This window comes from Carcharodon carcharias, chromosome 5, assembly GCF_017639515.1.
Source record: "Carcharodon carcharias isolate sCarCar2 chromosome 5, sCarCar2.pri, whole genome shotgun sequence".
Classification (NCBI taxonomy): domain Eukaryota; kingdom Metazoa; phylum Chordata; class Chondrichthyes; order Lamniformes; family Lamnidae; genus Carcharodon; species Carcharodon carcharias.
Window position 1 is genome coordinate 112,052,096 of NC_054471.1, and position 23,108 is coordinate 112,075,203.

General features: G+C 45.6%; 1 protein-coding gene across 5 annotated transcripts in view; it reads right to left on the bottom strand.

The window, feature by feature from the left end:
- The window catches only part of LOC121277628 (macoilin-like), a 232,244-nt gene that overhangs the window by 93,701 nt on the left and 115,435 nt on the right, over positions 1-23,108 (bottom strand). For all 5 annotated transcript variants that reach the window (XM_041187198.1, XM_041187196.1, XM_041187194.1 and 2 more), the window contains 2 exons: positions 19,736-19,877; positions 17,735-17,861 (listed from right to left, as the gene is read on the bottom strand). In XM_041187198.1, coding sequence (XP_041043132.1) covers positions 17,735-17,861; positions 19,736-19,877 — 269 coding nt within the window. The remainder of the gene's footprint in view (positions 1-17,734; positions 17,862-19,735; positions 19,878-23,108) is intronic.

The following is a 23,108-nucleotide window of genomic DNA, read 5'->3' on the forward strand; positions in this document are numbered from 1 at the left end:
ACCACAGTTGGTAATACACTAAAGCCTGTTACGTTGAAATGATAACATTTTTGTGATGGTTGTTGCAGCAACTTTTTTTTAAAAAAATCATAAGAGGGAAGAATAAGAAAAGGACATTCAACCCATTTTACTCCCCTTCTTATTTTGATACATGTATCAGGCAGGCCCTTATTATTTCTCTATCTACCTTTTACCTTCTAGTTATTTTTTTTATTTTGAATCAGTGAACTGTTCATTTCTACTTCTAAATTGCATCCAATTCTGGGCACTGCATGTTAGGAAGGATGTAAAGGCTGTGGAGAGCTTGTAGAAAAGATTCATGCGAATAGTTGTAGGGATGAGCAACTTCAGCTACATAGAGAGATTAGAGTAATTGGGACTGCTCTCCTTGAAGAAAAGAGGTTGAGAGGAGATTTGATAGACATATTTAAAATCATGATGGCCCTGGACAGAATAGATAGGGTGAAACTGTTCCCATTGGTGGGAGGATCGAGAATCAGAGGCCACTGATTTAAGGCAATGGGCAAAAAAAGCAATGGCAACATGAGGAAAATCTTTTTCATACAGTGAGTGGTTAGGATTGCAATGCACTGCCTGGGATTATAGTGGGGACAGGGTCAAATGAGGCTTTCAGAAGGGAATTGGATCATTACCTGAAGAGAAAAAAATGCAGGGTTTCAGGGAAAAGACAGAGGAATGGCATGAGGTGAATTGCTACTTCAGAGGGCCAACACAGACATGACAAGCTGCATGGCCTCTTTCTGTGCTCTAACCATTCTATGATTCTATGATTCATTTCTTGCCCAGTTTATTCCATGAATTATCAAAGGTTAATTGAAGTGCGAGGTAGTTGTTGCTTAAGTTACATTTTGGTATTACAAAGTACAGCACAGAAAGAGACATTTCAGCCCAATAGGTCCATTCTGGCGTTTATGCTCCACATTAGCATTTACCTAGCATAGTGTCATGTCCACTGGTTTACGACATGCCAATGTATTTTAACTAAATCCCAAGAAATGTAAATAGGATTATCCTAAATATTAACTTCTCAACTATTTTAAGCTTAGTAAATGTCTTATAAATAGTGAAAAGATCATCATTAACAAGAGAGACTAGCTATCTCCCCTTGACATTCAATGGTATTGCCATCATCAGGTACCACAATATCAATCTATTGGGAGGTGACCAATAACTAGAAACTCAACTGGACCAGCCACATAAATACCGTACCTACTAGAGCAGGTCAAAGGCTTTGTATTTTGCAGCATGTGGCTCACCTCCTAATTCCAGTCATGCTACCACCAACGATCCGCAAATCAGGTCCAAGAGAGATTCCACTTGCCTAGATAGTTGCAGCTGCAACACTGCTGAAGAAATTTAACAGCATCCAAGGCAAATTAGCCACTCGACTAGTGCTAGTTTAAGTATCCATCTCCCTCCAGTACCAGAGTATGGTGGCTGTAATGTGTGCTATCTGCAGGATGCACTGCAGCAACTTGCTAAGGCACCTTCACCAGCATGTCCCAATCCCATGACCTCCATCATATAGAAGAACAAGGGCAGACTGGGAACACCACCACCTCCTTGTGCCCTTCGAAGTCATACACTCTCCTGGCTTGGACATATATTAGCAATCCTTCATCATCACTGGATCAAAATTCTGGAACTTTCTACCTAACAGAACTATGTAAGCACCTCCACTATACAGTAGAAGGCCAACCACCACTTCCTCAATGACAACTAAAGATGGACAATAAATACTAGTCTTGCCAATAATGCCTATATCCTAACAATGAGTTAAAAATAAATCTTCCATATATAGAATCATGGGCGAATGTTTCCAATTGGCAGTTAATCCTTTCTGTTTGAGCTGTAGTCTTAAGTGAAGAGAAAATGCACAACAGATCTTTTGTAAAATGAAGGAGGCTATAAGGGAACAAATGCAATGAAACTTACTCTTTAAGAATACCACCATTTGGGGATAAAAGTTGTAAGACAACAGACCCCAAAAGTACACTAATAAACCCAAACTAAATACATGCAGAATAGTTGATATCAGCCTCAAAGATAGCTGTTATAGACATGTCTGAATATTATGGTGGGATGCAGTGTGAAATTAAAAGAAAATTCTATGCTTAAACTGTTTGTCATCCGAGTTGGCCAACAAGAACATCAGGGAACACTCTAGGGAAAAATGTTTGTACAAAAATATTGTTATTATTTCAATAGTTCCATGACTTATTAGCCCATGACCGCTCTCAAATGTTCTTTCACAAACATTCTAGAGCTCAGTGCTCTATCCCTTCAATATGTGGAATATAAATATGAGAGTATCTGGGCTGGATTTGAACTCAAGATTACAAAACTGAAACGACAGTGGGCGGACATTTCCATGCCCGCTGGTGTCGGGCGTGTTCGGTGGCATGAGTGGACAATATGGTACAATCAGATTCATGACAGCGTGAAACCAGTTTGCGATGGTCCGCTCAGCGTACAGACACCAGGCTGTGTTTCCCGCCATCGGATGTCAGGAATCTGATTGTCATACATTAGCAAATTATTATCAGGCCAGCCAGCCAGAATCGCACGGCCCAGCCCACCACTCCCCGGCACTGGATCGTCCATCAACATTGGCAGGAAAGCACACTGACGTGTTTCATAATAACATAAACGACATGCACTTGGCGGGCTGCACTTTGAAGGGAACTCGGAGGTGAGCACACAGTAATGTTGTGCAGCGCTCGCCAGGGTCACCTGTTGGACTTCAAGCTTGAGGGGTGCTGGGGGTTGGGGTTAAGGGCAGCCCTGTCAGTGAAGGGACTTGTGGAGGGGGGGGAACCAAGGGCTTGTTGTTCAATATAGCACAGAAGCATTTAAGGTGGCAGGTGGGGTGGGCAAGGAAAGTGGCCACGCATTGGGGAAACCCCGTATAAAGTGGCCATTCCTCTGCAACTGAGACAGTTCAGGTGCAGCCACATTGATGTGATTAGAGTCAGGCTTCTAATTTACCTGCTCACCCTAGCAATGCAGAGACATCAAAGTGCCACCAAGCGCTCCAAAGCTTTTCACTCCTTCCATCCGCCAACCCCCCATCCCCACGCCCCCAATCGGTCAGGTGGACTGGGGTGAAAGTGGATGGGGTTTCAGGCAGCCATGTAGCGCACTAATCTCTGGCCGTCCAAGTGGTGGCCAGCACTCTCCAGGAAGCATTAAGGGGTCTGCACACTTAACTAAGACAGGTTCTTAGTACATCCATGCTAACCACGTGTCTCCCTCTTTCACCCTGCAGGAGGAGTACATCAGAATCATGGAGCCTAGTGAACTAACTGTATGCCTGATGGCCTACAGAGCGCAAAGGAGAGCGTGACTGAGGCTCCTGGATGCGCAGAGGCAGGAGCAACAATCTCAGGAAGATGTGGCGGCTGGGACTCCTGCACATGCCGCCGAAGAGCCACAGCGAGCTGTTGCAGGCTGGCGCCTAGTGACACCCAGGGTCTATAGACGCTGCCTTTCATTCTTGCAGATGACCGAGAACCAGTGGTGCCAGAGACTGCGCATATCGGTCACAACTGCCAGCTATTGCAGGATTTGGCACCACGGGGAAATGGAGGGCATCCACTGTCACCGGCCTTGAAAGTCAGGGCAGCCTTCGATTTCTATGCCAGTGGCTCCTTTCAGGGCTCCGCAGGTGATCTCTGTGGGATATCACAAGCCTCCACTCACAAATGCACCCATGAGGTCATGGATGCAACCTGGGACCAGGACAGCCAGGATGCAAGGACGATTGGATTCACCCAGATCACAGGTTTCCCAGGGGTGCAAGGTGCCATCGACTCATGTGGCATTCAGATCTCCATCATAACACACGGTGAACTACATCAACCGCAAGGGCAATTGGCTAAATGTGCAGCTGGTGTGCGTCCTGCAGATCTGCGACGGTTTCCAGGGATTATGCATGATGCCTACATCCTTAGTCAGTCACAGATCCCTGATGTCTTCCAGGATCCACAGTAGCTACAAGGATGGCTCCTCGGGGACAAGGGCAACCTGCAGAAGACTTGGCTGACACCCATGCGGCAGCCTCAGACAGCAGGAGAGCAGCAATACAATGAAACTCATGCAGCAGCTCACAACTTGGTGGAGCAAACCATCGGGATGCTGAAGATGACATTCCGGTGCCTGGATTATTCTGGTAAAGCCCTGCAACACAGTCTGCAGAGAGTGTCAAGCATCATTGTCATCTAATGCACCATTTACAATCTGGCGCTGCAATGGGGAGAGGAGCTGGCCAAAGAGGAGATGGAGGAGCTGGAGGTCTCCTCCGATGAGGAGGATGCCGATGGGGATAAGGGTGAGGAGGTCCTTGGAGGCGACGATGACGGTGATGAGGCCTTCACACCGGCTAGATGAGGCAGGCACATGCGGGAGGCTCTCACAGCTGCTAGATTTGTAGAGGATGATGATGACAAGTAGTGAGGTGTCCCCATAGATCTTCACATTGCATCTGTGAATGTTTGACTCCATCCTGGCTTATGGCAGTGCGAATACCCTCTGTGATAATGCTCCTGTCATGGGGATGCAGTGGAAGCCCTATCAGTCGCTCGATTGCAGGAGGATGATGACAAGCAGCAATGACCAGCACCATTGAGGTGCAGACATCAGTAATGTGTCCAGGGAGTGTGAGGCTGGACCATCCCTTTGGTCTGAAGGCTGCACAGAGCACAGGGAAGAAGCCCGGGACTGAGACACCTGCCTTTATCTTGTGCAGAAAGGTTTCACATCTGAGTGACAAGAACACTGCTCATCAGAACAAGGAGCCATTCTTGCGAGTTTATTGACAATAGTGAACAGTATGTATATGTGATTAACACCTGTGCCCAGGCTGTGCAGCTACTTTTCCTTAACTTTCCTAACTCTGCCGCTACGTCTTGATGGTCCCGGGACATCCACTGCAGAGATGGAGGCAGCCTGCTGACTGTGACACCTTGTCTATGATGAACTTGGTGGGTGTCCTCTGGAGGTCCGGGACTTGGAAGGTCCCGGTCTGCTTTCAGGGTCCTGCTGTGTGGCAGTGGCACCCTCCTCGGCAGGCGCATAAGGAGCTGGAGCTGAGATCATAGGAAGAGGGGAGTGGAATTTGCCGGCCACTTTCGGAGTCACCTCGAATGATGGGCCTGGAGTGTGTACCTGCTGATCCTCCTCCCTATGGGTGTCCGAGTGCCCCAGGCTGACCGACTCCTTGAGGAGCAGGGGTGGCTGGAGTGAGATCGAGCTGCCTGGCACCCGTCTCGCATACACACTGTTGGAGGACAACTAAGGCATCAGCGATGGAGTTGAACCAGTACAGCTATGCAGGAGCAAAGTTCTGGAACAAGGTCTCCATGGCGGCTGGCATCCTACCAGTGTTGACCTTGGTGCATTGGAAAGCTGGCACTATCACCTCAAAATGAAGGCAAGCAGACTCCTTCATCATGCCCTGCAATCTGAGGAGTGCACTGGACATCCCTTCTTGATGTTCCCTAGCTTGCCTTTGCTGCTGCAGCAACTGTGATATGACCGAGTCCAGAGGCTCATCATCTGACTCGGACTCAGCAATGTTTTGACCTGCAGCAGTCCTCCACGTGCAGGGGACCTGGGAAGTCCCTGCCACCACCTGCTGTGGAAAAGACAGTGTGATATGCTCACAAGATTGTGGTCCCGAGGCTACTTTAAAACTAGGTTCCACCAAAGTGTGTGTCTCTGCACTGGTGGAGGGTGAGAGTGAGCACTGTGACGGGACTTCAGGGAGGGTGCCTCCAGATCCCTCTTCAGAGGTTTCTTCGGGGATTGATTGGAGGCCCTGGGTCATGGACTGTATCGGCTGTTTCCCAGATGAGCCTGTGGAAGCAAGGGGAGATAATTAGTGCATGGCAATGGCCTGTGAAACAGGTCACATCACTCACAGCATGGTTGTCTGATGGATGTTGCACTGCTGGACCCTCACTTGGTAAAGCACCGCCGACCTCACCATCAGCACAGGACTGGTCCAGATCCTCGCCAGCCAGTTGGATGGCTCTGTTTTCAAGGTCCAGAGGATCCTTGATTTCAGGCATTCCTCCACTGGTCTGTGACCTTTCACTCTTGTTGTGTGCCAGCTTGTCCTGCATGAGTAGAGATGAAGAAAGTGGAAACAGGATGCCTGCCAGGCCAGGTGATAATTATGCTAGCATTTGTGGGAAGTGAGTGGTCCCATGGTTGGGTTGAGGACAATGACGGTGAGTGTGAGAGAGTGAATGGTGATGTCCCTTGAACTGGCAGTGAGTGAGGGCCCTGTGGATGTGTAATGGGTTTGTGACTGTGTGAGTTGAGAGTGATGAGAAGAGTGACTTACCCTGGTGGAACAGAGGAGATCATTCATCCTCTAGCGGCACTGGGAGGCTGTCCTCTTTTGCAGGGCATTGTCGCTGACCACCACTACCACCACCTCCCATGCCAGGTTAGTGCTGTTGCTGCCCATCCTGTGACCAGAGTGCGGTTAGAGGACAACCCGGTTGGCATCCATGACATCCAAAAGGTGCTCGAGGGGCATGTCGCGGAACATTGGAGCTGCAGTTTTCTTCAGTTTCAGGAAGATAATAATTTTCATAACGCTATTGGAATTTATTATAGAGTAATAGTGGGGTGTGTGTGTGTGTGTGTGTGTGTGTGTGTGTGTGTGTGTGTGTGTGTGTGTGTGTGTGTGTGTGTGTGTGTGTGTGTGTGTGTGTGTGTGTGAGAGAGAGAGAGAGAGAGAGTGTGTGTGTATGTGACTGACAAGCAGCTGGTCTGATGGCTTTGATCTATCAGAAGACAAGCTAAGTTTGAAATGTTAAGTAAACATGGGGGAAGTTTTAGAATGTGAGGTGTGAAGGGAGTATTTACATTTTTAAATTAACCAGACTAGCTTGATTTCAAAAGAAGGGGTGAAATGTTTCACCTAGCCAGGAGAAGTTAAGAAACACTGGGCAGAATTTTACATCCCACGGGCGGGTGCGTGCCCGACCCAATTGAGCGTAAAATAGCTTGCGATGCTGTCAGGTGAGTGTCCCGGCATCATCATGCATCCTGCAATATTTCAGTCAGCGGGGACGAGTGGAGCTGTGCCCATCATTAATTAAGAGGCCACTTAAGGCCATTAAAAAGTCAATTGATGGCGATTTTTCATTGCCCATGCAGTTTTGTGCTCGTCACACAGGCAAAACGTGAGGCGACCATCTGACAATTTCAAAAACTTCATCCAAAGGCAGGATAAAAGGGGTCAGCAGCATTGCCAATGTCAGTAGTGTGAGTTTGGAACATAGTTTGCTGCTGGTTGTTTATTGGTATTCGGCAGCTTCATCTCTGTTCAGGACTTCATTCTTAGCATTTCCAGGCTTCATTTCAGTACTCCTTGGTGTCTCGAAGGCCCATGGGGGATTCAGGTCATGTGGACCATTCCATGTATCAGACAGCCCTCCGTTACCCAGGTAATGGGGATTGTGGTCTCTTCTGGTGGCAGCTTCTCTGAGGAGGAAGAGAGGGGCAGAAGGGAGAGGAGGCCAGGTGTCCCAATGCAGCTTCCAGGGGAGGGACCTGTGGGAGGAGAGGTGCAGGCACAAGGGGCGCAGGGCCAGCAGGTAGTCCAAGGCAGAAGGGGCCACAGAAGATGCCACAATCCTGCTGCCAGGGTTTACAGGCAGAGATGCAGCTACCTCAATACGTCTGAGGTGCCATGCCAAAGGAGGCTTCGCCTGTCAAGGGAGACCATGACCTCCATTTGTCAGATGATCGGGCCTGAGATCAGCTCCGACTGTATGGGTGGACACACCAAGCCAGTGGCTCTGAAGGTCACAGTGGCCCTCAACTTTTTTACTTCCGGCTCTTTCCAGGGTTCAGTGGGGGATCAATGAGGAGTCTCCCAATCAGCTGTCCACAGTTGTGTCAAGCTGGTGACAGAAGCTCTGTTCAGGCAGGTACTGACCTTTATTCTTTACCATATGGGCAAGGCCAGCCGTGCCGAGCGAGCTAGCAACTTTGCAGCGATTGCTGGCTTTCCCCTGCGTCCAGAGTGCAATAGATGCACACATGTGGCTATTAAGGTGCCAGTAGGTGAGTCCGGTGTCTTCGTCAACAGGATGGGCTTCCACTCCATGAATGTGCAGATAATGTGTGACCACAGGATGCTGATTCTTCAAGTCTGAGCAAGGTACTCAGGCAGCTCCCTTGACGCTTACATCCTGAAACACTCCCAGATGCCGAGGATCTTCAGTGCTCCAGCCCAACTGGACGGATGCTGCTGGGTGACAAGGGCTATCTATTGAAGAGGTGGCTCATGACGTTCTTTGCCACCCAAGAACAGAGGCAGAGAAGCGTTACAATACGAGTCACGCCTCCATAAGGGTGGTGGTAGGGAGAGCCATAGGTCTTCTCAGGACGCACTTCCAAAGACATAGTGAAACAATGGGTATTTCCATTGAAAGGGTAAAATATGTATAAAGGAGAGAAAGCTGTGTGTAAGGCATGCCTTCTAATCTCTAACACAAGTGTGCAAAGCCTCCAGCATCTAAGCCTCAAGCTGCTATATACAAAGAACTGATGCTGAGAAAAACTCACTTTGAATTCAATTGTTCAGGGTATTGTATGTTACTTTGCCTGGGTCTTTTAAAGTCTATGTGTCTTATAGTTGCCTTAACAAAAGCGTAACTGAGAGTTCAACTAACTAGGGGATTTAAAAGTTATCATAGTAATACTTTGTAGATCTCTATGTGTGCTTCAAATCATTTCTTCTATTAATAAAGATTTAATTTAGTTTTGTAAGAAACCTATATGACTCGGTGGTCTTATTACTACTGAATTCAAAGCCTGCATCTTGAAATACATACAAATTGAAAATAGTTGTGGCAGCTGCTTCACGTTTCCCTCTAGGATTTGAGCAGCTCAGCATTTACCTTCAGCTGTGCCATAACACAGGGCCATGTCTTCCATGCAGCAGTGGTGAGGCGTGTGCTTGCGGCTGGTCTTTATATATGGTACCAGATGTGATGCAGCAGCGGGGTGACGTCGTTTTACCCGCCCACTATCGCCCTTAGTACAAATCTGAGAAAATTCTGCCCAGTGTGTTAGACCACTGCCCTACCCGGGTTACCAAGGAATGGTTCTTTCATATTGACTGGAAGAATAAGGAAAAGTGTTTTTAAACGTTCTTTCCATTGACAGACATGGTGGCATAGTTGGATACTTCCACTACATCTTTAGTTAAAAATTCACCCCAGAAATGTGTAGCAAAAGATTCTCCATTATACTAGCTAGAAGTATCCTACACAAAATACATTTTGTTTCCAGCAGACCACATCCTAATAAGCTTACTCTAAATGGTTAGTGTAATCTGAGATGCAAATCCTTGAATTTTGTGGTTGTACTGATGCCAAAACTGTTGATGTTTGATAACATTATTCCGCTGAAACTGACAGCAACTTCTGGGATACCCCCTTTTTTATTCATTAAAAGATAAAGGCAGAGCTGGTGAAGCCTGCATTTACTGTTTAACCCTGTTTTCCCTTAATTGAGTGTTTTGCTAAACCATTTCAGAGGGCAGTTAAGACTCAACCACAATTGCTGTAGGTTTGGAGTGACATACAGGCCTGATGGGTAAGGCCATCAGATTTCCCTCCCCAGAGGACATTAGAGAACCAAATAGGTTTTGAAGACAATCCAGTTGTTAGATGGTCATCATCATTTTATTCCAGATTTATTTATCAACTGAATTTAAATTTCCCTGCTACCATGGGATTTTAGTCAGTCTATGGGTCATTCTTCTAATCCTCTGGATTACTAATTCAGTAATATAACCAATATGCTACAATACCGCAGTTAAAAGTGAAAATCCATAAGTTGCTTTCAATGATTCTGTGCTTCTCCATAGAGTGTACTGTTGAAATTCTGCCCCCACCCACCAACTGCAATCAAATAGAAATAACTGAACTGTTGAGAACTTCCACTTTCATGCTATTTGTTTTGCTGTTAAAAAAACCCTTAATAAGTTACACCTTGTTGAATAAGGTGTACCTGGGTTTTTGATGACTGTTATAAACATGCTCTAGATTGGAAATGACTTTACTTATTGACTGGGTTGAAACCACCAGATATGTTTAAAAAGACTGAACAACAGCATGGCCCAACATTCACATAGCTGTACTCTAAAAATTACAAAGTCATCAGCAAGACATGGAGCTGTCTAGAAATGGCCCACCAGGATTTTGCCTCAGTGTCAATGAAGGAACAGTGATATATTTCCAAGTCAGGATGGTGAGTGACTTGGAGGGGAACTTCCAGGTGGTGGTGTTCCCATCTATCTGCTGCCCTTGTCCTTCTAGATGGTAGTGGTCAGGGGTTTGGAAGGTGCTGCCTAAGGAGTCTTGGTGAATGTATGCCATCTCGTAGATGGTACACACTGCTGCTACTGTGTGTTGGAGGTGGAGGGAGTGAATGTTTTGTGGATGGGGTGCCAATCAGGTGGGCTGCTTTGTCCTGGACAGTGTCAAGCTTCTTGAGTGTTGTGGGAGCTGCACACCACGGGTTTCTCACTGGTGCTTTTGTGTTGCCCCACAATGAGGTCATGATTAGTTAGTGTGCTGTTTAAAACCTTTGTCATTTCATTTCTTTAGGTTCACTTTATTATATCATTAAACTTAGACATGTGACCATGGCTGAGGGTGACTTACATTTACACTTTCGGGCGCTACATCTAGGTGCTGTCCCCTCGCTGGCACTGACAGCCTGCACACTGTGCTGTCCTGTTGGCCTCGATGACCTTGGCGGCCGTCCTCTGGTCTGTGACTCTTTTCCTCTGCAGGTGGATGATGTTATGAGTGAGTTGTGTCACACTGAGCTTTATTGACAAGGCCCTGAGTTAATGTTCCTACCCAGGCAGATTTAGCACTCAGGTATTGAGTGCGGAGCCTGCAGCACAGGCTTTTGTTGGAGATCCATCTGTAGTGTTCTAGCTGAAGGTTTGTTGGATTAAAGCCTTCCGGGTGTCCCTGCCTCCCTGGAGAATGCCTGGGTCAGCGTCTACCCCCTCAGCATTTCCCTGTGCGTGCTCATCCTCGGACTCACTGCTGGACTCATTGTGTACATCCAGAGCAACTGCGTCTACATCTTCTTTGTCCACAGAGTCGCTCTTTCCAGTGCAAGATTGTGGAGAGTCCAGCATTCAACCAATATCAGCGACACACGATCTGGGGGGTACTGGGGTGCACGCCCTGAGCGGTCCAGACATCAGAAGCTCATCTTGAGAAGAGCGATGGCTCTCTCTACCACAGCCCTTGTGGAGGCGTGGCTCCTATTGTACCACTGCTCAGCTTCTGTTCTTGGATGGCAGAGAGATGTCATGAGCCACCTTCTGAGGAAATAGCCCTTGTCACTCAGCAGCCATCCATCCAGCTGGGCCGGAGCACTGAAGAGCCCCGCACCTGGGAGTGTCTGATGATGTAAGCATCATGGGAGCTGCCAGGATACCTTGCACAGACTTGCAGAATCTGCATTCTGTGATCACACACTATCTGCACATTCATGGAATGGAAGCCCTTCTTGTTGATGAAGAATCACCCGCTGGCGCTTTGATGGCCACATATGCGAAGTCTATTGCACTCTGGACATGGAGGAAGCCAGCAATCACAGTGAAGCCTCTGGCTCACTCTGTCTGGCTGGCCTGGTCCCAGCAGTAGAGGATGATCCATCTGAATAGAGCGTCTGTCACCTGCTTGACACAAGTGTGGACAGCTGATTGGGAGACACCACGAAGATCACCCACCGAGCCCTGGAAAGAGCCAGAGGCATAGAGGTTGAAGTCAGCTGTGACCTTCAGAGCCACTGGCATGGGGTGTCCACCCAAACAGTTAGAGGGGATCTCAGGTCCAATTATCTGAGAGATATAGTTGACTGTCCCCCTTGAGAGATGGAGCCTCATTTGGCACTGCACCTCAGACATACTGAGGTAGCTGCTTCGCTGCCTGTATACCCTGGCATCAGGATAGTGGCATCTTCTGGGGCCCCTTTTGCCTTGGACTTCCTGTTGGCCCTACGCCTCTTGTTCCTGCGCATCTCCTCTCAAAGGCTCCCCTAGAGGCTGAATGTACACTACTGGCCTCCTCCCCCTTCTGGCCATCCCTTCCCCCTCAGAGGAGGTGCCTCCAGTGGAGAGTTCAGCTCCCATTCCCAAGCTAAGGGGAGGCTTCCTGAAATCTGCAGGCCCCAAACAGGATCTCCATTATAGAGTGCTGACCTGAAGGTTGTGAATATTCACAAGCAGCTGGTATGAGCTTTTAAGTATTTATGCTCACACAGGCAAGTATCAGTAACTTTCCAAATTAAGTTTCTGATTGCGACCCCACTGACCCCTCTTATCCCATCTGTGGATGAGGTTTATACAAAATGTTTCCTACCCAACTACCTGTTGCGCATGCGTGATGACCTGAAGATCTCACGGGCCTCAAAAAATCACTGTCAATTGGTGCCTCAAGGGCCTTAAGTGGCCCGTGAATTAATGGCAGGCACGCATCGGAGATCATTGGGATGCTCACCCAACGTCACCACGCATCATTTTACATGCCGGTTTGCGGGGCCCGCACTCGCACGTCAATGGGAAAATTCTGCCCTTAATTATCTGCTGACCTCTGTTGGAAAATGCTGGAAAATAGGAACTTTGTGTGAAGAAGGATGGGCTTGGGGAATGTTTTGTAAGACTAACCCTAATTGTATAATTGTAATCTTGTGTGCTAAAGTTTTTTTATTTTGTTAATAAAACTTTTACTTTTAATTTTTTTTTTAAATCCCAGAAGTATTACTGGATCTCTTCCTTCTGAGATCATTACATCTTCTTCTTGGTTTCAGAATCCAAAGTAAAGTCATGGCCCATTAGCCAAGTTTCCCTCTGGGATTTGGCTTGTGCAGCAAATAACACCGGCTGCGGTCAGAGAATTGGAGTGAGTAGTGTCATGATGGATGTAGAGAAGGAGTTGGATATTAATCCCCATTCATGATAGCATTTCAGGTACAATTACAAAATGCTCTTCTTTTTAATTCGTTCACGGGACGTGGGTTTCGCTGGCTGGGCCAGCATTTATTACCCATCCTTAGTTGCCCTTGAGAAGGTGATGATGAGCTGCCTTCTTGAACCGCTGCAGTCCATGTGGTGTAGGTCCATCCACAGTGCTGTAAGGGAGGGAGTTCCAGGGTTTTGACCCAGCTACAGTGAAGGATCAGCGATATATTTCCAAGTCAGGATGGCGAGTGACTTGGAGGGAACCTCCAAGTGGTGGAGTTCCCTTCTTTCTACTGCCCTTGTCCTATCTTGTGGTAGTGGTCGTGGGTTTGGAAGGTGCTACCTAAGAAGCCATGGTGAATTCCTGCAATGCATCTTATAGATGGTAGACACTGCTGCTACAATGCATCAGTGGTGGAGGGAGTGAATGTTTGTGGATGGGATGCCAATCAAGCGGGCTGCTTTGTCCTGGACAGTGTCAAGCTTCTTGAGTGTTGTTGGAGCTGCACTCATCCAGGCAAGTGGGGAGATTCCATCACACTCCTGACTTGTGCCTTGTAGATGGTGGACAGGCTTTAAAGAGCCAGGAGGTGAGTTACTTGTCACAGAATTCCTAATCTCTGACCTGCTCTTCTAGCCACGGTATTTATATGGCTATTCCAGTTCAGTTTCTGGTCAATGGTAACCCCAACGATGTTGATTGTGGGGGCTTCAGTGATGGTAATGCCATTGATTGTCAATGGGCAATGGTTCTATTCTCTCTTGCTGGAGCTAGTCATTGCCTGACATTTGTGTAGTGCAAATGTTACTTGCCACTTGTCAGCCCAAGCCTGGATATTGTCCTGGCCTTGCTGCATTTGGACAGGGACTGCTTCATTATCTGAGGAGTTGTGAATGCTGCTGAACATTGTGCAGTCATCAGTGAACAACCCCAGTTCTGACCTTATGATGGAAGGGAGGTCATTGATGAAGCAGCTGAAGATGGTTGGGCCAAGGATTTTATCCTGAGGAACTCCTGCAGTGATGTCCTGGAGCTGAGATGATTGACCCCCAACAACCACAACCATCTTCCTTTTTGCTAGGTATGACTCCAACCAGCAGAGAGCTTTCCCCGATTCCCATTGACTCCAGTTTTGCTAGGGCTTCTTGATGCCACACTGAGTCAAATGCGGCCTTAATGTCAAAGGCAGTCACTCTCACCTCACCTCGGGAGTTCAGCTCTTTTGTGCATGTTTGAACCAGGAGCTGAGTGGCCCTGGTGGAACCCAAACTGGGCGTCAGTGAGCAGGTTATTGTTAAGTAAGTGCTGCTTGATAGCACTATTGATGACCCCTTTCATTAGTTTACTGATGATTGAGAGGAGACCAATGGGGCAGTAATTGGCCAGGTTGGATTTGTCCTACTTTTTGTGTACTGGACCTGGGCAATTTTCCACACAGCCGGGTAGATACCAGTGTTGTAGCTGTACTGGCACAGCTTGTCTATGAGCACGGCACATTCTGGAGCACAAGTCTTCAGTACTATTGCTGGAATATTGTCATGGCCTTTGCACTATTGAGTTTCTTCAGACTTTTCTGAATATCCATCATAGATATCCACCTCATCAATTTGAAGTTAGTGTTCGGACTGGAAGGCACAGTAAAAGTGGTGGGTGGAAGAGAAGTGGCACAAAAGGACCAGGAAGCCGCTGTCCAGAAAAATCTAATGCCTCTGACTACATTTGACAAGAGTTCCAAGACCCAACTTGAAAAAACAAATCCTTTTGGATAACCACGTTGCTGGAGTCATTGTAAGAGCTGCAATGAGTTTCTACCCCATGAAAGCTAGGGTGGAGAAGTTAGTCCTTCGGCTGAAGTACTTTCGGCTGCTATAGGTGAGATGGGAAGTCATTGCAGGTGGGCCAGAATTGTACTAATGCGCTGCCAAAATTAAGCAGAATACCACTGTGTTTTGCCACTTCTATCATGCCCCTGCTTGTTGGTTTAATGTCACCGTGCCTACTGGTCTCTGATCAGCAGATCCCAAAACGCCAAGGGCATCGGTGAATCCCCAGCAAAGATCTGAACAGCAGCAGGTTGAGTATTCATCAGAGATGCAAGTTTGACATTACTGTTTTCACAGTGAATGGCTGTCATATCTCAGGCTTTTAAGCACATTTTTCCATGGAAAGGATTTGAAATCATTACTAACTTATAATTAAGTTTTTTAGATAAAATGTTTTCTCACAAGTTTTACAAAAGGTTTCTAGACAAAGGGTGGAATTTTCCATGCCCACTGGCGCTGGATGTGTTCCGTGGTGCAAGCGGACAGTATAGCGAGAAGGCCAAAAATCAGTTTCACAACATTTTGAAACCAGGTTGCGATTGTCCACTCAGCCCATCAATGGCAGGGCACATTCCCCACTGCCAGGAACCACATTGTAACACACCTGCATATCATTATAAGCCCAGCATAACTGCACGCTGACATGCTCCACAACAGCATATACAAGGCGTATATTGGTGAGCTGCACTTCAAGGGGAACTCAGAGGTGAGTGTGCACAGTAACATTGTGCACACACACATTAGGGAAACCTTGTATAAAGTCACCATTCCTCCACAGCTGAGGCAGTCCTGATGCAGCCACACTGACATGCTTAGAGTTGGGGTTCTAGCTTCTCTGCCCACTCAAGTAACACAGAGACATGAAATTGTCACCAAGGACTGCAGAACTTTTCACCCTTCGAGCACGCATTGCAAAATAATGAGCGTTTTAGTGGACTGCAGAACAGTTGGACGACTGGACATGTTGTAAAATCCCTTTGCTAAAGCTGGCCATGGCACAGTCACTGGTGGAGGTGCTCACACCTCCTTGCAATGTCAGCATCCCGGTTTGGACCAGTCTCCCCCATGATTCAAACTAATAGTGCAGCCTTGCAGTGCGGGTTAGGAGAATGCCTGTGCCTCAGCTGAGAGCACAGCATGCAGTCCAGTGGGTAAAGCTGCCGCCAACCAGCCAGGTGGAGTGGGGTGGACGTGGTTGCGGTCTCGAAAAATCCCCATCCACCACCACTCTCCTCCGCCTGGCTGAACTTGTTCTCTACTAAACAATTTGTCCTTAAACTTTCTCCAAATAAAAGGTGTGGCTATGGGTCCCCGCATGGGCGCCAGGTATGCCTGTCGTTTAATTCAGTATGTGGAACATTCTTTGTTCCAGTCCTACTCAGGCCCCCTCCCACAACTCTTTCTTCAGTATATCAATGACTGTTTCGGTGCCGCTTCATGCTCTCATCTGGGGTTGGAAAAATCTATCGATTTTGCTTCCAATTTCCACCCCGCTATAACCTTCACATGGTACGTCTCCGACGCTTCCCTTCCCTTCCTTGACCTCTCTGTCTCCATTTCTGGTGATAGACCGTCCACCAATATTCAGTACAAGCCCACCAACTCCCACAGCTACCTTGGCTACAGTTCCTCGCACCCTGTTTCCTGAAAGAACTTCATCCCATTGTCTCAGTTCCTTCATCTCCATCGCATCTGTTCCAATGATGCCACCTTTCAAAACAGCACTTCTGACATCAGATGATAAGTATACCTGGCACATGTGGGATGAGTGGTCCCACGGATGAGATGAGGACAATGAAGGTGTATGTGGGAGAGTGAATGGTGATGTCTTTTGATCTGATTGTGAGTGCGATCCCTGTGGATGTGTGATGGGTTTGTGAGTTTATAAGCTGAGAGTAATAAGAAGAGTGACTCACCCTGGTGGAACAGAGGAGATCATTCATTCTTTTGCAGCACCTGGTGGCTGCCCTCTTTTGCAGGGCGTTGGCACTGACCACCGCTGCCATCGCCTCCCATGCTGGATTAGTGATGTTGCTGCCCCTCATGTGGCCAGACGGGGGTAGGGGACATCATTACGTGCTTCCACTCTGTCCAAAAGATGCTCAAGGGAAGCGTCATTAAACAGGGGGCTGCAGTCTTCTTGCTTTTGGGGCCATGTCTTCTTTGCAGCAGTCCTGGGCTGGAAGCACTGTGAGGTGTGTGCACGGTTGCATTTTAAATATGGCTCCCGGCGTGATGAAGCAGCGAGGTGATGGCATCCCAGGCGCATGAGAGCCCACCCGCCATCAAAATGGCGGATCTCCCAGGAATGCATGATTAATGAGGTGGGAATGGCATGAAAAGCTGTCACTGCGGCCGGCAGGTAAAACATTCTTCTGCCCTCCCGCCCACTACCGCACTTAGTGCAAATCTAGGACTATTCCACCCGAAGTGTTTAATATGCTAAATAGAAGTTGTATGCTGAGAGGCAAAACTTTAAAAAATTTACCGCATCGTTCTGGTAATCACCCAAGACACTACTAGCGAAATCTGTGATTTCCATACTTTGTTTAAAAGTCGAAGCGAGATTGGATTGCTCTCTAAATTGATTGGGTTTCCCTGAATTAGCTGAATAAAACAGTTGAATTTTATTGCAATTTAAATTCCTCAAGTTTGAATACAGTATTTTAACATATTCATTGTATTCTAACCTTGTGGCTTAACACTAAATTGTTGGTGTAAAAAGTTGATTCTGTAAAGTTTAAACAAGGGTCATTTAAATTGGAGTGAAATAAAGTTAGCTTTCTCTAAACATTGATGGATTTTTGTCATTTGTGGGAAAGCAAATTTGCTCACTTCTTTGGTGCCTTTTAAAAGAGTAAAATGGCTTACCTGAGTTCCAGAGGTACTGAATCCATACATATGTACTGGCTGCAAAGAAAAGCCAGTGCAATGGTATGAAGATAAAACAGAATACATCTGAGGTAAATGCTGCACATACAAAAAGTATGGAAAAAGCCTGTGAAGGAAAAATGAAATATCAGAACAGCCTGGCCATGGGAATAGACAACCATTCCAGCATACCTTCCACTATACCTTTGGCAAGAGTACACAAAAACAGCTAAAACCAGACCAGGGCCTGGTCTACTAGGCAAACAGTCTGACCTCAAAACAACTCCACCTCTCTCTCCTTGCCTCTGAGTTAGTATCTAGACCATTGTGTGAACAGCTCGGTGGTAAGCTCTACATTGACTCTGGTGGTTCCATGGATTGGTTATATCTCCTTTTAATGAGCTAGTGTGGGCTCAGTATAAGTGTCATTGGCCATATGTACAGAGGATAGCGTTATCTCCAAGCAGCTAGCTTCTTTCATATTGAGCAGGTCAAACAATGAAGGAATGGTGGACTGGCACATCAAGACAATTGCCAGAAAATTGAGCACAGACCTATACAACCTTAGCAATAATCAGTCACCAGCTAAGCATTGACATGGTGATATCCCTTCCTATTCATGAAGGCTGCTGGTTGACTGAGGAGGGGATGGGGGTATGTGGCACAGCAAGCCCTAACGGCTACAAGGGTGCAATCAGTGCCAGCCTGCTCTTGTGGGAGTCTTGCTATGGCACCAAAGGCTACAGCTCTTTCTTGCTGACGGCTGGCATCCATGGGAATGCAATCTAATAGTTGGCTCTGACAAAGAGAGAAGCTATGACCTGTTGAAACTTGGAATGAGATTGGGGCACAAAAATTATCTGTTATTGTCACTTTGACTGCCACAGAGAAAACATAAATCAGCTGGGTCAGTGAGCTGCACATCTTGTTGCAGGAGGTTGCACAGAGCTGTGATGGTCTCTGTGGAGAAGTGTAGCCTCCAGATGCACTGCTCCTTGGAAAAGTAGAGGGAACTGACTCTGGGCGTGTAAATCTTCTGGGCTCAGTAAAGATGCCGGTAAGCAACCCTCCTATTGTATGGTCTGCTGAGAGCCCCAGCTGCAGTGTTTGAGGGTCCCTGCCCTACAGCTCCACCCACTGCTCCTCTTCCTCCAGCCAGAGTTGGGTGACCAAGTTGATTCCCAACTTGGCTCTTGTACTTCTTGACGCTGTAAAAGCTGCATATCCAACTATCAGAATTGCATACTGATACCAATGATCTGAATATGTGCAGATAAGTGCCCCTTTAAATACTGGGTCAAAATGCTATTTTATGTCTGTGCTGCACAGTGGTCCTGTACGGGTCCAGTGCTTTGTGATTTTATTCATTAAAACAGCACTTGGACCTATTGATATGATTTATTTGCATACTTAAATGAGATCCCTGCTTTTGGGCAGATACCTGGGCTGCTCTTGTGAATCTTGGGCAAATTAGTGGTGTGCAGGAATTCTGAAACAATTGTAAAACTTTGGCAATAATTCAACATTGGGTGACTTTCAAAGATTATATAGGGAAAAAAAGTTCGGATATCATAATATAATGAAATCTGAAAGGAAACTACCTATCAAGAAGAATGCATGAACCAAAGATCTTTTACAAATTGGACATAACTTATCGACTCAACACATCAATTTTTAGTACAGAATCTCCACTATCCCTTTCCTCTCCCTGTTAATTGTTAATGTTCATGTACAGAGCTGAGTCACAAGCTGAAGGGCAGGTGCCTAGAGAAGTGCAATTAGTTTCATCTTAAAATATTTTTTGATATTGGGTATTGTAACCATGAGCAGTGGTTTGTTGGCCAGTATCACAATAGCCTGGCATCTAAACTGTACATCTCAGCATCAATTTTGACAGCTACAGTTTAGTTTTGAAATATATTCACAGCCCTGAGCACAGATATGCTATCCATTTAGAATCTACATTCCACATACAAATATCTAAATATAAATTATACTTACAAGGCCCTGATATCGAGAAGAGTTATAAACCCTCTTCACAAATAGCCAGCCTGGCCATAAATATTCAAATCGAAGCTCAAGGATGAAATCTGCCAAAAGTATCAGTATCCAGACCATAAGGAACTTCAGAATCGTGAACACACTATAAAATCACAAAAGAATTAATTATTCGTAAAATGTCAAGTACAATCATTACTGTTGTACGCCATTTAAACCATGCACACAGGCAATAATAGGGGTTATTATTTTCTTGTTTTGTTCCTGTTGGTTCTGGACATACCTGCCCTAACTATTATTTGAGAATGATCTGACTTGATTTTGAGGATTTTATTAGGGACCTATTAAAGTTGGTTTCAAATCTTTTTTTTAAAGTGCTGAGAATTGCTGGGGAGACAAGGGATGGGTGATTCCTGTGCCCTGCCCACTTATAGCATAAAATCAGGAGAGTGGAAGCAGTTTTGGTAGTATGGGGGGACCATGATTCTAGGCATTCTCACACCAATATACGGTGCAACTGCTGGAGACAAGTACAAGCATTGATTTGAGTTTTGAATTCAGGACTCTTCCCTTTGACATCAATTATAAAACAAAAGTGCAATTATTCCAGTTACATCCTTCTACAAATTTAGCAAAACTTGGAACCTAACAGAAAATATGTTTTAAATCGGAGCTCAACATTTTATGAACTATGATATCAAGGGTTACGTAGTTTTCTGACTTAAGAAGGAACTTAGCAGAAGTCTTGCACAGTGAGGGGCTTTATGAAGGTGTGTCTGAGAACAGGCAGGTATGAAGTTACTCTTTTTGAAGAATGAACCGTAATTTATTGAAAGCACTGGATAAAGGTTGCCATTCTTTCTCCAGTTACAAGAATTAAATATTGAAGAGTATAACACATTTAGAAAAGATGGAAAGGGAAACAGGGAAGGGGTGCAACTAACAACAGGGCCATTATAGAATCCATATGAATAGAGATAAAAGATAGTAAAGGATCACTCACAGTAATAGGTGGAGTCTACTCACAACTGAATAGTAGAAGGGAGATGGAGGAAGAAATATACAGGCAAATTAGAGAATTGAGTACAAACATAGAATACCAACTGCCGAGCATTGTTTTAAATTTAAACCAGGCAGCTTGACTCTCAGGACAATGCCTTGACCAATCAGAGTCAAGCTGCTAAGTTTAAATTTCGATCAATGCTTTCCAGTTAACTGTTAGCCACCATTAACTGGTGCATTCTCCATGGCAACACCTTTACCAATCAGAGTCCACTTGCCAACCAATCAGCACTCTCTTCTCATACAATATAAAGTTATTGTTTACCCTGACATTGGTATTGTGATTGCCTTGATGAGTGCAGGACTAAACGCTTCAGCAAAATGTCTTTTTTCAGCAACATTCAGATACTAAAATATTAAACAAGCACATTATGATGAAATCTAGGGTTCGCTGAACCAATGGAGAAGCGTGTGCATGCCGTTTGCACAGATGGTTTGTCGAAGGTTTTGTTGGGTGCACTAATTCTGGCCTCAAATCTTATTTTTTTTTAAGACAATCCCTAACTGAAAGACAAACTAAGGACTAGATTATATGCTGAGGGTGGGCTTACCCAAACCCCAGGGATGAGTTTGCCTCTCCTTGGCTGGTTTGCCCCACTTTAATTTTTCGGGTTGATGGGCCTTTAACTGTTATGGGGCTAAATTTTCACTCCCATCCAAGAGGAAGTCCCACATCATAAATATTAAATATTTATGTGTATTACTGTGTATTAAGTGTGTATTAATTACCCACCAAAGGGCCTCAATTAGTCCACAGGTAGGTAGCCCACCTGACATCTCCCCCACCACTCGTAAATTCACAGAAGAGTGGGGCTTCTAATGCACGGTGCCCTATTTTACAGGTCCACCAGCTTGCTTTCCCGTGGGTGGCCCATCAAATGCAGCTCTAAGATGTCAGTTTTTGGGAATGGGTGTGACGTCAGGTTTCTAGGAAATAGACTGTGACTTCCAGCTTTCTGGGAAATAAACTGTGACCTCAAGTTGTTAGGGAAACAGAAGCCAATTGAGACCAGACAGAAAAGACAGAGCCATGAAATCACCTGAGCAGGGCAGTTCAGTGCAGGCAGGCTCTGGGGAGAAAAGATTCATGATGCAGCAGGAAATGAAGACCCAAAAGGCTGGATCTGTGAGCAAAGTTGAGAGGGATCAGGAAAAGCGTGCCTTTGGATGAAAATTGTACACATAGAACTCAGATGGATTAAAGCTGCTATCAGATGGGACTTGGTAACTAAAGCCTAAAAGTAAACAAACTGGAACTTTGCCTGAGGAAGACAGAGTTTTGAAGGACTTTGTGGCTGAAATTAATGCCATGTGTGCTGAATGGACTACCTGAGAAATCTGTGAGGTGCGTTTTTGTTAAATTCATTATTTAATGTGTAACTCATAGTTCATATTGGCCACAATTTACCTGTTAACTCATATTTAATTTATGTTGATTTTGATTTGATTGTATAAGTTTTAAAAGGTGAAATCTTGTCCGTTGGTATTTTCATTCAGTCATTCAACAAATTTGGTTCTTTTAGTTTGTTGGTTTCCGTGAGGATCGCAACAGCATCAATAAAAAAGGAAGGTTGGGATTTGAACCGGACCGTTAAGAGATAGGCAAGATGATACCATAGGTAACAATAGAGAAATGGCAGAAATACCAAATAATTATTTCTCTTGGGCATTTACTAAGAAGATAGAATAGTTGGACATGACATAGAATGATGAGATGAATAACAAGGTAGGGGAATTTACAAGTTAAAAAGGGGGATGTATTGAATAAACTAAACAAACTAAAAGAGGGTGAGGACCCTGGTCAGAATAGACTTCCTCCACATATTTTAAAAGAATCTACGGAAGGGGTAGCAGAAGTGCTCCTACATATATTTAATAATTCATTAGAAAAAGGTATAAGGCCAGAGGACTGGTGGATAGCTAATGTAATTCCTATATTTAAGAAGGGTACAAAACGTGCCCAGAGAACTATAGACCAGTCAGCTTATCATCAGTGGTAGGAAAAATAATGAAATCCCTGCTAAAGGAGAGAATAGAAGAATACCTAGAAAATAAAAATATGTCAATGAATAGTCAGCATGGATTTTAAAAGGGAGAATCTTGCTTGACCAAAATTATTGATTTTTTTGAGGGGGTAGACAATGGTATTTGTAATAATTATGGTTTATTTCGTGTAGTAATGTACCTTTAAGAATAATACTTGTTAAGGAAGATCACATGATCTGTAGTAACCAATAGGAGAGTAGCATGGGCTACTTCAGAGTCAGTGTAGAGATAGAGTTAGAATTGAAAGCACACTTATATGTTGAGTATG